The following is a 16,195-nucleotide window of genomic DNA, read 5'->3' on the forward strand; positions in this document are numbered from 1 at the left end:
AGCCTAATGCATAATTACCAATGTCAGAGTAAAAAAAAAAAGACCAATAAATACATTCAAATACATATTAGAATAAATATTATATTATATTGTGTAAATTATCCAGGTTTGGTCATCTGCAGCTTCTGTTTGAAAAGATTAGACTAATCTTAACATTAATCCTATGCGGAAAGGACGTAAGGAACAAAAGACAATGCAAGAATTAGTATATAAACATGGTATAGCAAGAATAGTTTTAAAGATATAGAGAGATGTAGTAAATAATTAGGGTTAGAGTTTTTGTTGAATTTCCCTTTCTCTTCTTTCATGCTTCTAATTTGTTTTGCTTGCTATTTATTCTTTATGTGCTTTGTATACTTATGCTTATCTCTTATGTTTGTATATCTGTATTGATTTCATTCTTGCAGCTACACAATGTAAGAAATAGAGAAGATCATTAAGCCCTGAGGTTTATACCTTTACAAGTTTAATTATTATGCCATTTATTATTATACATGCACTATTCCACTGCCCCTTTCATAGAAAATGTAAAGTATTAAATCTCTTACTACTCACCTATATATTTTCTGTAGTTCTGCTGCTAGAATTTCAGTGTTAACATACTGGCCACATTTATTACTGCTTAGATACTGTAATAAATATAACTAAGTTAGCATATTTAAAGATGCATACAATTCTTTACAATATGAAAAATAGTACTAGCATAAAATCATATGTGAACAATTTAAAATAGATGCAGCACAGCAATTATCTACACTGGTTTTTAAAAGCAAAGAGATTAAAGTAAAATCTTAATTTACCAGATCCCCATTTAGCAGATTTTGATTGCAAGATCAATTTTTTGTCCAGATAATGGACTATTAAGTGTATATTAATTTTGCAACATCGTGAGAATTAAATTAAGCAATTTCAAAGGCAAACTAGAATATTTAATTGTAAATAAATCTAGTGAAGGATGGCCATACTGATTTTTATCTTTCTTTTCAAATTACTGAGCTCTCTGAGTGAGCAAACTAGTGGAATTTGGCAGGACAAGCAAGTGAACAAAGGAAGAGTAGGAAGAACAGAAGGGAAGAATCAAGGCAGAGGAGACTGCTAACTGAATGATTCTGCTGTTTCCTAAGAGTTGTGAATGCACATTATGCTACTAAATGGTAACTGTTTGACTGGAGCATTGCTTGCTGTTGACCTAGTTGGGATATAGCATCAGAGGAGTATATATAAGGAATCAACCTCCTAGAGGTGATCTAATAGGAAAGTGACTTTTGTTACTATTTGTTTATCAAAAGAACATGGAGATGGTAAAATAGAGTATAGGAGAAAAAAACCAGGAAGAACTGGAAAACGTAACGCAGGCAGATAAGTGTGACATAGCAGGCATTACTGAAATTTGGTAGGATGAAAGTCAGAGGTGGGATCAAAGAATTAAAGAATATAATTTATTCAGATATAAATACAATACTAGGAATGGCATTATATATGAAATGAATAGATGCATGTATTGAGTTACAACAATAAGAATCCAGTCAAAAGATTCTGGTCCAAGATTCTAGTCCTTTCCTTGGGTAAGAATTCAAGTGGAAACAATAATCACACCCCCAAGAATAGTATCTTAATTTACTTGTGAAGCAAAAAAACTAGATCCAATACTATGGAATACGTAATCAACCTTCTACATTTTAATAATTCAAAAACCAATTTGTTGAAGTAATCTTCTGAAATTTAGTTACCTCAAGATATGTCACAGAACAATAACATTGTCAGGGATTAAGATAACACTATCCATTACTCATACATGTGCTAAACCAATTTGTCAAATAAATAACAACTGATTGCGCTTCCACAAGATTAAAACCTAATTGTCCCCATTTAGCGGCCATTCAAAGATATGGCACCGAAAAACTAACTTTACAAGTGTCTCAGTATTGTATCCCTATGGTCACATTATTGAGATTTGGTTGCTTTGTAACCAATGAGTAATTATGACCATTGCAACATCCCATGGTCATGTGATCGAGATTTGATTGCTTCATAACCAATAAGTGATTATGATTGTCACAGGTCCCTTGGTCATGGCTCACTTTTGACAAGCAGAGTCAATAGAAAAGCTGGCAGTAAAACTGCAAATCAGGGTTATATGATATCTTGCTTAACAACTGTAGCAGAAATGAGACTAACTCCATCAGGGTCATATAATGTCTCACTTAATAACCATGTCACTTAGGAGTTGCCAGTCCTAATTGTAGGAGGACCACCTGTATTATGACTTTGTCTTCTCCCCTCAAAAAGCTACAGTTTTATATACTCTTTATCAAAATATCAAACCTGGAACTGATGCCATGTTGGCATTACATAAAGCAGAATTTATAATGAAGCCAAACACCACATTTTTGACCTAGTCTAAGTGTTTGAGGAGTCTTGACTAATAGAGATAGGGTTGCTGTTAACTGGTCATTAATCAGTCCTTTAACTTAATATGTACAAATAAGAGCAGCTCTTTCAAATCAACTCAACGCCCATCTTAGCCAGCATTTCATTTGTCATGGTTGCCAGAATAATACTTATGGAGTGCTCACAAATGGAATTTGGAAGCATGTTAACCCTACTCTGAGGAAGAATTAACAATCCATAATAAACTTATTTCTCATGGGTGTATTCAAACCCTTTAAAAGCCTTCTCAGTTTGCGAAATGTTTCAGATAGTCATTCACACCTTGGTCGCCTTGCAACTTGACTTCTGCAAAGTGGTCTACCCTTGAAAACCATACAAATGCTTTGATCAGAATACGGCAGCACAAGCACTGATGGGGATGCTATGATATGCCCATGTAACATTTTTGCACTATGAGCTGCACTGCTTGTCAGTTTGCTTCTAAGACAATTGAAAGTGCTGGTCATTATCTATAAAACTCAATATAACCATCCATTTAGTGATCATTCAAAGTTACAACAGCACTGAAAAAAGTGAATTATTATAGTTTTTTACTTAAAACCACTGCAGCTCCCTATGGTCATGTGATCAAATTCAGCTGCTTGGCAATTGGTTTATATTTATGATGGTTGCTATGTCCTGCAGTCATGTAATCACCTTTTCCAACTTTCTGACAAGCAAAGTCAATGGGAATACCAGATTCGCTTAACAATCATGTTACTACCTTAATAATAGTGATTCACTTAACAACTGTGGCAAGGTCATAAAATGAGGTAAAACTCACTTAACATAAATTTTGGGCTCAATTGTGGCTGTAAGTCAAGCATACCATAAGGTCCACTTATTTGAGGAATTCCTATCTCCTCTAAGCTTCCTTCCAGTAGGGTTGGCTTCAGGTTCTTTCGATTAAACAATGCCACGTATTGCGACCCCAGAAGTATACCTTGTCGCAGTGCTGGTCCTCTGGGATGACCGGGGGAGGGAGTCTCACCTACAGGCATTTCGGAGGGCCTTGAAGGCCTGGCTCTTCACCCAGATCTTTGGCTCGGAAGGACATGACTGAGTTGCTGCCCGGTTTTGTCATCCTTCCTCCTTTTTTTTATAACTATATTATTTTATAGTTTTCCGTGTTCTTTTGTGAACCGCCAACAGCACTGGGAGTCGGACGGCGTATAAATTAAATTAACGGTTACACTCACGAGAAAACTTCTTCATTTCGTGTCCTAAGCCCGCTATGAAAAAGAAGATGGGATTCAACCGTAACCTGCCTCTTATACAAGGGCGGCTGCTCATCACGATAAAGCCAAATAGGAATGTAACAAGAACGGCGAAATCACCTGTTTAACTCGCTGTTTCAGTCTGGGATCCCCTCCAAAAGAGTGATTTCCTCCCCGATTCCGCATCGCAGTTTCCCACGTGCAAATTCCTCCCTTTTTTTCAGGCAAAGTTTTTCCGGACTAAAGTAGGACCCCAGCTAAGGCTGCCTTTAAAAACCCTAAATGTACTGGCAGCAGCGAGGTTTTTCAGGCCGTTTCACTAAACGATGGACTATGATTATCTAGAAGATAAATTGTCACGTTTCAGTACAGAGGGGGGAAAATAGGCAGAAGGCAATTCCTTCGTATTTCTACACAGGCACTTTCTTAGACGCCTAAAAAAAGAGTCACCAGAAGTCCATGTTTTGTAGTTCCCTCGGATGTTCTTGTCAATTTTACCCGTAATTTCTTTGGGTTTTCGAGAGAACGGGCGCCTCCTTTAGACGCCTAAAAAGGGACTTCAAGTCCCAGCGTGCTGTGCGAAGAAATCTTTTCCAAATAAATGTATAATAGGGATAAATCACAGGAACTTGAAAGAAGAGGCGGAAGCTCTGCTCCGGCAGCTGCGAACGGACTAGAGAGGCGGGGCGCTGTACGGCGGCCGAGAGGACGACAGGGCGGCAATTTCCGCAGCACGATGGAGTCGATGGTGTTCATTTTTTCGCTCATTGATTGCTGCGCCCTGATTTTCCTTTCTGTTTACTTTGTATCCTCTTTATTTGTTTGGGCGAGGGGGGGTCGGAGCCCGAGAGCGCTGGCGACCCGCTCTTTGGCTCTTTCCTCCGGTCTGCAGTTGAGAGGACTGGCTGAGGCGGGGGCGTTAATGGCGGTCTGGCTGGGGCAGGGGTAGCGGCGGCGGCGGCGGCGGTGGCGGTGGCATAAGAGTGCGGGGACCAGCAGCAACGAGCGTTGGTTGGGGAAAGCGAGAGAGAAGCGGCTTTTCGAGTAAGGTGGGTGACAGGCTGAGCCTTAGGAGGCGCGGTTGGAAGAAAGGTTGGGCTTCTCGGAGGGTGTGAGAGGAATTGAAGGCATGGCCAAGGGAAGAGAAGGCAGGATCTATCTCAAAGCTATACGGACTCTAAAGCATGTTTTCCCTATGTCCAGAACCTGCGCAGGTTGGGCATGGTGTGTCCTGTTTCTTACTTAGCTAAATATCTTGTCAAAAATACAACTGCACCAGCCTTTTACAAATCCCCGTCCCCTAGCTATATTTTTGCAGGGGGTTGATTACATGTAGTCGAGGTCTTGTAGAAGGAGGTTGAAGCCTTGTATTCTGCATTGGTTGCAGCGGACAAGATGAACAAGAAGGGCAGTTTTTAGATTGGCTATAGAAGAAAGATACAGTGCTTCATTCTCTTTTGATAATTTGTTCACTAGATTGTTTGATCTACCATTCAACTTTCTGGTTACGTTCTGTTTGGATATGGCAAAAAGCCTGGTTCCTGCTAAAATGTAAGATTTATTTCCAGTGTAATACACCCTCCTGTCTTAAAGTTCGCATAAACCCCAGTTATTGTGATATTCTGTAATGCATTCTTTGAAGTGTAAAGCTTATTGCTTGGGGTCTGTTCTATTCAATGATACTTTTTAGTTTTCCACTTGAAACAACATATTTTTAAAAATTGACCTCTGTTGACCTGATTGTGACAGATTAATTAATATAGATTAAGATATGTAGAATTGCGATGAAGTTTCACAGTAGTGATAGATGTGTGTGCTTAGAATTAAATCTGTACATTATGATCTTTATCATTCTGACTATTGTATAAACACTTTGGTGGTTATTTCATATAGGATATATGAAGGGACAGTTTTTAAACATGTATTTTAGATACCTTTCCAAGCACTTAAATTATCCTGAAAATTATAAAACTTTTTTATGTTGTCATTAGAAGACTGAATTTTCTAAAAGAAGCTCTTCAACAGATTTTTTTAATTTCATGAATAAAATTTTGCTACAGTTTATTTAGGAATTAGAGGATTTTGTAAAACTTTAAAGAGCAACAAAAGGTTACTTATAGTGTGTGGACTCCGCAGTCATAAAAAATGTGCTGTAATATGCAGGTAGGCTTATCCATTTGTATAAATATATATATATTACATATATACCAACATACTGTACATGTAGCAAAATTTGATATGCCAAAATATGGTGTGCATCATTTCATCTGTGAGGCATAATACTATAAATACTATATACTGTAATATTATAATACTATAATATTCTTTTATAATACTATAAATGCAGTCCTAGGATGTATTAACAGAGGGACAGAATCAAGATCACATGAAATATTAGTAGAAGTAATTTAGGAATAAGGAAAAATTTCCTGGACAACCATTTGTCTGAAATGGTACAGAGGTCTCCTGCTTGATCAGACGGTTGGACTAGATGACCTCTAAAGTCCCTTCCAGCTCTATTATTCTGTTAAATAAGTCTTACACCAATTGACTTTGGTCTTAGGCAGCATATTTGATAGTGGCTTGTGTTAGGCTCCTGTTCCAAAATTTTAGAAGAATATCTCTGCTGTTGCTCAACATAAAATTCTAATGACCTGATATGTATGTATCAGAAAACCATAATTTCTTATGGAAATGGATAAGCCTACATATTACGCCACATTTTTTATGAACGCCCAATCCACATTTTGCCCTGAAGTTTAAACTTTAGAATTTTTTGCTTTCAACAAATGTTTCTTTGAACAATGAGTATCTAACAGTGGGTTCAAATTGTGCTTGTTAGATTTTAAATAGCTCAGGTTCTCCAAATTCAGACATTAGCAAATTCTGGTTACTTTAAATCTTGAAGTAAATGTTTTAACTTTTTACTGCATAGCCAGTTGGCAATTGACTTCCAAGTGCAATTCAAGGTATGGTTATCTATCAACCCCTGTATGGCATGGAACCTGGATATCTGAGGGACTGCTTATCTTCAATGGTTTCTGCCCATAAAGTATGTTCCAGCAGAGTGGGTGCACTCTATTAAGGGGACTGAGGAAGTGTACCTTCTCTATCATAGCCCCCACTGTCTGAAACAGCAGCCCCTCAGAGGACGGCATCCTCTCTTAAGGTTCTGAAAAGCTCTTAAAATCTGGCTTTGGTCCCAGGCCTGGGATTAATGTGTTGTGTTGGGTGTGTGTGTTTTGATTTGTGTCATTTTTAGATTGTTTTAGTCCAGGCTGTGTGGTAGATTCCCCCCCCCCCCCGTTTTTATAGAGCAATTGGTTTTGTGCCCTCTCCAGAATCCATTGGAGTTGGGTGGCTATAATAAACTAAAATAAATATATGATAAAAAGAAGGGGGGAGAATTTGAACTCAAATATTCGTATTGATAATGGGAAACTGTCTTAATGGGGGAGGGGCAACATCTGAATCAGATCAGTAAGTGACTGTGCTTATGCGCCAGCAGAAGTTCTACCATACTTACTCAAATTTTGAAGTCACAAAACAAGCTGCTGGGGAAATAATGAGTGATCATTGTGTCCCAGCTACATCTATATTGTGCATATTATAATTTGGAATTTGGGTGGCATTGAGTGAAGACACCAACAGGTAACAGGGGTATGGATTCTGCTGTTGTCTATATGCTTTCTTTCTGGAAGTCCTAAGTTGGAGGCCTGCTTGCTGATTTTTATACAAAATCTTCTTATGGTGCTATTTACAATTTGCACAATTAGTTTAATTCTTATTTAGAAGAGGCAGGGGTATAGCTGACATAATAGTTGTTCTTATCTTGATCATCAGATAATTACACTATCAGATTTGGAATGTGATTACATTAATGCCAGATCTTGCTGCTCAAAACTAAATAAAGTAAGTTGTTTTTCTCTCTTTAATTATTTTAAATGTTGTATTATTGTTAATACAGTAATGTAGTAAATGCAATTTTTTACAAATATTGTACTGTTGGCCTCAACTGTAAAATGTATGTTGCCAGAGAATGGCTTCTATATTAGTTACTGATTTGAGGGATATTTTAGTTTTCTCTGTTTTATTTAGTAAGTAGAATATGCAAACCAACATAGTCCAATGATAGGTTCTTTGGGGACATTGGCAATTCCTATTTCTAGGCATATAAGAATATATATAGACTGTAGTTCTAGTACCATCTGAGAATAATTACTGTTATACTCAGTATGATTGGCAAGCATAGGACTACGCTGATGGGAGTTGGAAGGCATATTGTTATTATATGTAATTCATAAACTCACTAAAGAGTGCTTTGGACAAATGTCTTTCTAGAGCAGTAGTAGTTAAGTTAGTTTCTTCAGAGATTTTGAATTAACCCATCAGCCTCATTACCAAAATATTGCGGAACTTGCAGTTCAAATTTATATCCAGTACTAAATTGTTTGCACTGTTTTAAGTTTTCAAAAAATATCTCCTTTCTGCAGGTGGTCCTTGACTGACAACCATTTCTTTAGCGGCTGTTCTAAGTTATAATGGCATTAAAACAGTGACTTTCAACCTGTCCTTGTACTTATGATAGTTGCAGCATCCTCATGGTCATGATTAAAATTTGGGCACTTGGCAAATGGCATGTACTTACAACAGTTGTAGCATCCCCGGAGTAATGTGATCACCATTCCCAGCTGGATTCTGACAAAGTTAATAGAGGAAGCCAGATTTGCTTAACAACTGCATGATTTAACAACCATGGCAAAAAGTTAATGAAATTGGGTGCTATTTACTTAACCACTTTACTTAGTCTTAAATCAAGGACTGCCTGTATTGTTAATTCAGAGAGGAACAATAGTGAACCTAGAATTGCTTCCTTAGCATAGTTTTCTTAATATAAAAAACAAGAAATAATCTTGAAGGCCTAATACTAGAATCTGAATTGTCTGTATGATAGTATTAGATTTTCAGACCAGCCTCTATTTATTTCCCTATCTCATTTTTTTTCCTTCAGTGTTTCATATACTTTGCTGAATGCTGACTATATATAATCTTCTCCTCTTGCAGCATTCCAGTGTTTTATGTGTAGCTTGGTCTCAGAAGATATTTTTTTCTGCTTGCCTTTCCCTATTCTTATCTACTAGTTTATCGTCAGTCACATTTGAGTTGTCTGAAATAAGAAATCTTTATAAATTATTTTATTTAACCTTGTACGGATTAGAATCCATTGCTAGCCTATGCCAAATGTCTATACTCACCCTTTTTATAGTACCATCTTGATGCAAGATTTCAGATTGATGGATAGCAAATTCTCAATCATGAAAAATAAAGCTAATTTGAAAATTAGGCTGAAATATATAAACCTGGTACTAGCATTTTGGTTTATCCAGAACTGTTGAATATACAGGATTTAACTCGAAACTGTTGCTTGCTCGTATTTCTTATTGATATTAGAAATGCTGATCAGGTTCTCGTAAAGTATTTCAAAATTTCTGATGGTATCCTAGAAAGAAATCCTTATTTTGTAAATTGCTGCTTTGTAATTACATTTACAATTTATATCTGAAACATCTGGTAGAGATCAATTACTGATTCTTTTTAATGAAATAACAGTTTTGCAGCCCTTGTCAACTTGCTGGTAGAAGATTCCTGCAAAATCTTTATAATAGTTTTTACTTTTTAAATTGTTTTAAAAATCTTTCTAGTGGGTGATCCCTGAATTGATCGGCCATACCATTGTCACTGTATTAATGCTTATTTCACTGCACTGGTTCATCTTCCTTCTCAATTTTCCCGTGGCAACGTGGAACATATACAGGTAAGACCATTATTTTGGTGACTTAAGAATTACATGATGTTGCTCATATTGTTTTTCTCTTTTAATGAATATTTTTATAAACTCTGCCTTCTTCAAGCACTTACTAGTCCAGCCATGTCAGCAGGAAGTGAGAGAAACGTAATTATTACTTTTCCTTTCTCATTGGATTTCAGCATGAATTTTGGATAACACCAACAATAGATATACTAGACTTTCCTTTTCACAAGTATACGGGCATATTCTCACTACATTGTTGTTAAAAGTGTTAAGTTTAAAAACTGACTTTGAGCATGATCATGTGAAAATCTAGTGCATCATTAATCTTACTCAAAACTCATTTTTTACCCCATCCTGAGAAGTAAATAGTATAAAGCCACTTTTGTACTTTGCCAGGAGCAAGTATCATTATTTGCTGGTGCAAAAAATATCTAGTAATGTAGTAATTAGAAGTTAAGCATTGAACCAGTACTGGAAATATTTAGATTCAGCTCTGCTTAGCTGTAAAAGTTACTGGAAGATCGTGAACCAATCTCTCTCAGCTCAACCTTGTTCATAGAGTGGTTTTGGATGGTAAAAACAATCCTGGGAAGGCAGGATATATGTAACTCTAACGAAGTACATATATATATATATCTTGAATGTTCAGATGGCATGAACCAGTACTTTTGGAATTTTATCAATTTTGCTTTCACCTAAAGGGAAAAAAGAAGAAAATTGAATTCCTTTTAAGAGTTTGTTTGCAAATTACTGCCCAGGCTTAAATTTGCCTCTAATAAATATACTTATTTTTATTTTTCAATTTTGGCAATACTTCAGATTTAGGATTTATATAAGATGCATTAAAGTCTCATGTACATAGCCTCATAATAATGCTTGAGGGTATAGCCCTTTTGAAGCAAATCAGAGTATTAATAATTTCTTTGATGTGGGTGTCCTGGAAGAAAAAAAATGCAATATTTCTACTTTGAAATGACTGTGGGCTGAATCAATTTATATTTAGTAAGCAAATAAAAAAGCGTAGGATATTGTTTTAAGTGTCTCAAGTTTTTTATGCATATATTTATTTCTAATGCAATATATTGAACAGAAAGTCATTTAAATGTAAAATTTGTTTAATAAGTCAAATATTTTAACAAATTTTTTGGTAATGAGCTCACCATTTCTAAACAGTGCCCAAGCTTTAAAACAGGGGTGTCAAACTCAATTTCATTGAGGGCTGGGAGGGTGCGGCCTACTGGGTGGGTGTGGATGGAGTGGGTGTGGCCTACTTGGTGGGTGTGGCCAGCCCCACACCGTTCGTGTCAAGGGTGCCTGTGTGGGCCTGGGCAAGAGTGGGATAGATCTGAGGGTCTCTGGCAGAAGGGGGTGGGACCAGGGCAAGTGCCAAGGCATGGTCCACTGGTGAAGCCTCACTGTTCCTCTCAGGCCATGCGGGGGGGGGGCTTATGGAGCTAAGACTGAATGTGTTTCAGCATAGATGGCCACCACAAAATTGTACATTGGCTCCCAGCTGGTCTGGGCCAGGGCCAAGGCAGAGGGGGGGCATTCCCTCACTGTTTCTAGGATGGTTTTGTGGGCCACATGAAATCACTTCACGGGCCGCATCCGGCACTCAGGCCTTGTGTTTGACATGTCTGCTTTAAAAGATGATTTAAGACTGATTGAAAACTGCATATTAATTTTAACATGGCAAATTCAGATATTCATATTTATTGGAGAAAACAGGCTGGCATCAGATTTGAAAGATCTTTTGATTAATGCCAGTAATGCACTTCCACTGCACAAAGGCATTTGTCTGTCCTGCTATTTACGGCAGACATGTATTGAACAGTTTTGGGATACATGTTGACTACAAAGGAAGTTGCAAAAGCAGGGTGTATTTGAGTAATGCTAGATGGAGCCCTGCAGAAATTGCTGAAAAATGCAGAAAAGCGATTTCTCCTAGCATTGCTGCTACTGGAATTTAAAACTTTTCAAATGAAGCTCAAATGATCTAATTTTGTTTCATTTTTCTGAAACCCTTATGCAACACTTTAACATTATGATGTATTGTTGGAAAGAACTCAACCACCAATTCAGTTCACTTTATTTTGCATGTTTTGTCTTTTTTGATATGGAGATCATTAATTTGTTGAGCTGGCACACAATTGATAATGAAACAATTTTCCTGAAACCATTTCAGGTGTATTATGGTTCCCAGTGGAAACATGGGAGTATTTGACCCTACAGAAATCCATAACAGAGGGCAGTTAAAATCACACATGAAGGAGGCTATGATAAAGCTTGGTTTTCATCTCCTTTGTTTCTTCATGTATCTTTACAGGTAGGTTTCAAAGCTTGCATTTTGAGATTAGTAAAGATTAGTAAAGCTATTCTTAAGATTCCTATTAGAATAGTTTGTTATAATTTTAATGTGGTTTAACTCTTTGGAAGAGCCTTGGTGGAAGCAATGTTATTTTTTATCATTGCAGAGTAGTATAAAATATCCCAAACTGTTAGCTTTCTCTGTTTATGCTACATTTTCTGCATCTGATGGGGATACTTTTTTAAACTACGAAATCTAATTGATTATATACCACTTTACTTCATAGAAACTGTAGTTTCATGGATTTTAAATTTTATTAAAAATACTCTTTTCTGTCCCTTTAGAAGCATTGATAGTTTTGCTGACATAAATTTCAAAGAGCAATCAGGTTATTTCAAGCTTTACACCTTTTGACATGGTCTTGTCTTTTCACTCTTTATAGTATGATCCTGGCTTTAATAAATGATTGAAACTGAAGTGGCAGTATTATGGTTGCCAAATTGATGTTACTCCATTGAATACTATGAAGCCATGAGCAACTCTCAAGAAAATCAAGACCAGTGATGTCATGCAGTATATTTTTTCCTCTTTGAACAAAACATATTTTTGCTGTATTTTTAACATATAAAATATTTTAGAAACTACAATACTATGTTTTTGCAACTATTGTTTTGTTCTTACTCAAATCCATTTTCTTACTGTATTTAATTCTTATGTAATGTAAAGATTTTGCAAGAATACTGGTTACCCAATGCAGCAGATTCATCTATTAAGAGTGAAGCAACAGGTATAAGTTTCATTGAAGAAGGTTTTATCATATAAAAGGAATCTTATCAGAGACGAATGACCAATGTTTTCCTTCCTATAGGCAACATTTTAAATATAGTTCATTTATGTGTTTTAACTGAAGGCTGAAGTATGTTCAATGGCCAAACATTTGTCAGTTCAGTGTTACCCTCCACGTGCACAACCAGTGTCCTTCTATTTAGACTGTTGAAGTTCACTTCTAACATTCAGGTCACACATAGCTGCTATAATACTTTGTGAAATGATTTTTCAAACACCCTTTTTTAATATATGAATATATTTTGCAGACAGTATATATATTCATAGTTTGTATGTATTATAATGGTAGTAGGCCAGATCCAAATTGAAGCTGTGTTATATCTGCAATCCCATTTGCTGTTGGACACTTGGTACTAATCAATTCAATAGAGTTTGCAATCTCAAACTACAGCCTATAGCCACTGGTTCAACAAACAGCCTGATTTTGCTTGCCTGTTAGGCTACAATAGGTAAGATTTATGGGGATGGCTTTGTGCTCCAAGTGAGTAACTCATGTTCAGTCTGAGCAGTATGGGATCCATTCTCACAAGAATTCTTGCTGGATTATTCATGGGTTGAGCAGTTGTATGATCATATGTGTATGTATACATCTTAGAAAAGAAAGGAACTTTTGTTCCTTTCTAGTATGAAACAGATGTCAAAGCTTATGAAGCTAAGAACTACTAATCAAATCCAGTTATTTATTTTGTTTATTGAACTGGAAAGAGGGAATACAAATATTTGATAAGTGCTGTGCACCAACATGGAAAAGTTTAATTAAAAAAACTCCAATAGACAAATCAGGAATTAATGTAGCTTGAATTGAACGATTTAAGATATGTTTAATATACTACATATTTATAAAATAAAAAATTAATGTGCCCCATAAATAATTAGTAAAACTAGTGAAAATAAATACGGAGCCCCAAAATTCAGGTTTTAATGTCAGAAAAGAAATTTAAACTACTTAATATAATTCAAGAGGAAAGTAACAAAATCCAGAAAATTTAATAACGCAATCCTTTGAAACATTTAATATCAGTCCATAGCAAATAGTCATTACATACCAAAAGCTCTAAGTGTTAACTAGTTCCACCACAACTCCATATAAATCTTGACAATTTAGAAATTTGAGAACAGTAAAATGTTCTTTTCTTGATCTCTACAGCTTGGTTTGTAAATACACACATACGTTTGAGAATGTTTCTTCCTCTTACATTTTTGGAGCCAATAGCTTTTTCCATCTGTGCCAGTAAGTGTTAAGAATCAAATCTAGTACACTTATTTTTAACAATGAAACACTTAAAAAATGGGGCACACTGTACTTCAAATTTATAAAAATATATTTGTATGAACCAAATCTTAATGTTAGAGGACAAGACAAATACACACAACATGACTTAAAATTATTCAGTAAAACATGACATGTACCTAGTTGGTTCCATGACTGATTCTGTTTTACACACACATTCATACCATACACACTTTGCTGAATCCAACTATATGAAGTCAGCAAGTAGCAAACAGGTTTCTAGTTTGTGTTCCAGCAACAAGAGCAGCTATTGCAGACAACACTGCATACATCAATTAGTCCTCCCTATTCCAGAATGTTTCCAAAATTATAATTATCTGTCATAAGAGTGGTTTTTTGTATGGCAGCTGAAAATGGATGCAAGCCAATGCAAGATATATAGATATAGATATAAATATATCTACATATATGGAGTATTAACGATACATGGTTAGTAATTTATCTGAAATGCATCAATCCGAGGCAACTTGTGTGCTTTGGGGTACAGATAAAGGGAACCAAATCTTACTGAAAATTGGTTTATTTTCCCTTTCTGCCCAAATTACAAATTAAGACATTCTTTTGCTGTTAAAAAGGTTACTAATTCTCCTTTCCCTAATATATTGCCAGCATAAAATTAGTACAAGAAATAATTTTAAGCCATTTTAAAAGGGTGGGAGATTTTTGTAGTTAACATGGCACTAAACACCTAGCATTATTTAAATGTCATTCAACAATACCAGTTTGGAAATCAGAATGAAATTATTGGGAAAAAATTGGGTAGTTTTCTACCTGTGACTCTATATTAACTTTTTCTTGTGTTCCCCTCATTTCAAAACTGAGAAAAGCTAGCTACACATTTACAAGGCTATTTATGGGTTACATAAAAATTAAATTCCTTTTCCTCTTTTGTGCTATTTTTAAAGTGACTTACCTGATAAAGATGAGAAGCATTGTGGCAAGATAATTTATGGTTGGCATGCCTAGTTTGGAATTGATGGTCAAAATGCTAACTTGTTTTCATTGATCATCTCTGTTGTATGAACAATTAATGATTGCTCTAGAATTTATAGCTGAGATTGAGAAATATCTACTGTATGAAAATGAGAATATTGCAGATACGCCTCTTCCATATCTTTTTATAATGGTGAATTTAGTTTTTAGTTTATATAAAAAGTGACACAGATGCTTTCCAATCTACATGCCAGAAAACACTGTTTTGTCCACTCACAAAAAGTCCTAGCAGTGTTAACACTGTGGGACAATTTGTCTCACAATGTAGTCATAAGAAGTTCAGCTTGGCAACAAATGTTAATTCTACATCTGGAGCAGCTACTTAAGAACTGCATAGCTTCTGAAATGCTTTCACAAGTATTTTTTTTTAATTCCTTAGAAGAAAACTCAGTAATATGCTCCCTTCAGTGCTTTTAACTTAGTTTCCCTTTAGTGTTATATTTCAAAGAAGGGTAAATTATAGGTTCAGACATGTTCATTAAAGTCTATGCATGAAATTTTATTTGCCAGCATCAGATTGCTTTGAATAACCTGAATAAATTAAATTATGCAAGCCGTTTCAGGTTCAGCCAGTCTTAATTTTTGCTCTAATCTCCTAAAATAGTTTTGAGTTAATATGCAATTTTAGTGCCAGTACCAGGTTGGTTATAGAGATGTAAAGCATTTCAAGATGTTGAATGGGAGTATCTGCAAGTATCTGTAATAAATAAGAATTACAGAAGCTCAAAAATAACTATTAAGCAATTTCAAATAAAAGAACTTAATGCCAAATGAACAGAATATATATATGAATTGACTATAGCAAACAGAAAAAAACACTATGGCATAAAATGAGCTGAAATAAAATGAGTTCAATCTATTAGAGAACATAAGAGGAAAGCAATGTTACTTTAAAAGACTTCTGTAGGCCTGGTTTTCTAAGATAGTTTTTGTCATTTGAATTATAAAAACTAAGTTATTACATTAAGTAATTGGAGTACCAGCTTTCCTAATTTGACAGTATTTAAAGAAAATTTGTGAGACATAACTGATTAAATCAAATGCTATGAAGCATGTGTTAAATCTGAGTTATGAAATACACTGAAGTGCACTGACTGTGATTGCTTATCACAGAATCTGAGTATGAAAGATCATGCTTAAGCTCAAGCAATGTACGTTTTCTTCCAAATATGGGACTTTCCTCCCAAAATTAAAGAGCTTTCCATTTATTTTAGCTTGATTGGGCTTGATTTTTTTTCCATATGATTTGTTGTTATTTCATTGCTACACAGAGGTGTCTTTCCATCTTTTAATTTAGA

The 16,195-nt window shown here is 35.6% G+C and overlaps 2 protein-coding genes across 10 annotated transcripts in view; one reads left to right on the forward strand and one right to left on the reverse strand.

Annotated features, from left to right (window-relative positions):
• NVL (nuclear VCP like) overlaps positions 1-3,904 on the reverse strand; it is a 56,318-nt gene extending 52,414 nt beyond the window's left edge. For 5 of the 6 annotated variants that reach the window (XR_005556469.1, XR_005556468.1, XR_005556467.1 and 2 more), the window contains exons 1-2: positions 3,768-3,904; positions 556-629 (exon numbers count right to left, since the gene is read on the reverse strand). Coding sequence is in view for 2 of the 6 variants with exons in the window: in XM_039341697.1 (XP_039197631.1) it covers positions 556-629; positions 3,768-3,833 (140 nt within the window). In the remaining 4 variants the exon portion in view is untranslated. The remainder of the gene's footprint in view (positions 1-555; positions 630-3,767) is intronic. The other variant, XR_005556470.1, reaches the window with a different exon arrangement.
• A 318-nt stretch (positions 3,905-4,222) lies between these two features.
• Positions 4,223-14,652, forward strand: CNIH4 (cornichon family AMPA receptor auxiliary protein 4). 4 transcript variants are annotated; one of them, XM_039341703.1, is made up of 6 exons: positions 4,652-4,696; positions 5,124-5,198; positions 7,491-7,559; positions 9,350-9,462; positions 11,645-11,785; positions 12,210-14,652. In XM_039341703.1, the coding sequence occupies exons 4-6, from the start codon at positions 9,395-9,397 to the stop codon at positions 12,235-12,237; spliced, it is 237 nt and encodes a 78-aa protein (XP_039197637.1). In that variant the 5' UTR covers positions 4,652-4,696; positions 5,124-5,198; positions 7,491-7,559; positions 9,350-9,394; the 3' UTR covers positions 12,238-14,652. The 4 variants fall into 4 exon arrangements, with proteins under 4 accessions (XP_039197635.1, XP_039197636.1, XP_039197638.1 ...); XM_039341701.1 differs by lacking the exons at positions 4,652-4,696; positions 5,124-5,198 and adding an exon at positions 4,223-4,452; XM_039341702.1 differs by lacking the exon at positions 5,124-5,198 and having other exon boundaries at positions 4,582-4,696.
• Positions 14,653-16,195: the final 1,543 nt, after the last annotated feature.

The sequence above is a fragment of the Crotalus tigris genome, unplaced genomic scaffold (genome assembly GCF_016545835.1).
Source record: "Crotalus tigris isolate CLP2741 ecotype Arizona unplaced genomic scaffold, ASM1654583v1 scf7180000017771.5222438, whole genome shotgun sequence".
NCBI classification, from domain to species: domain Eukaryota; kingdom Metazoa; phylum Chordata; class Lepidosauria; order Squamata; family Viperidae; genus Crotalus; species Crotalus tigris.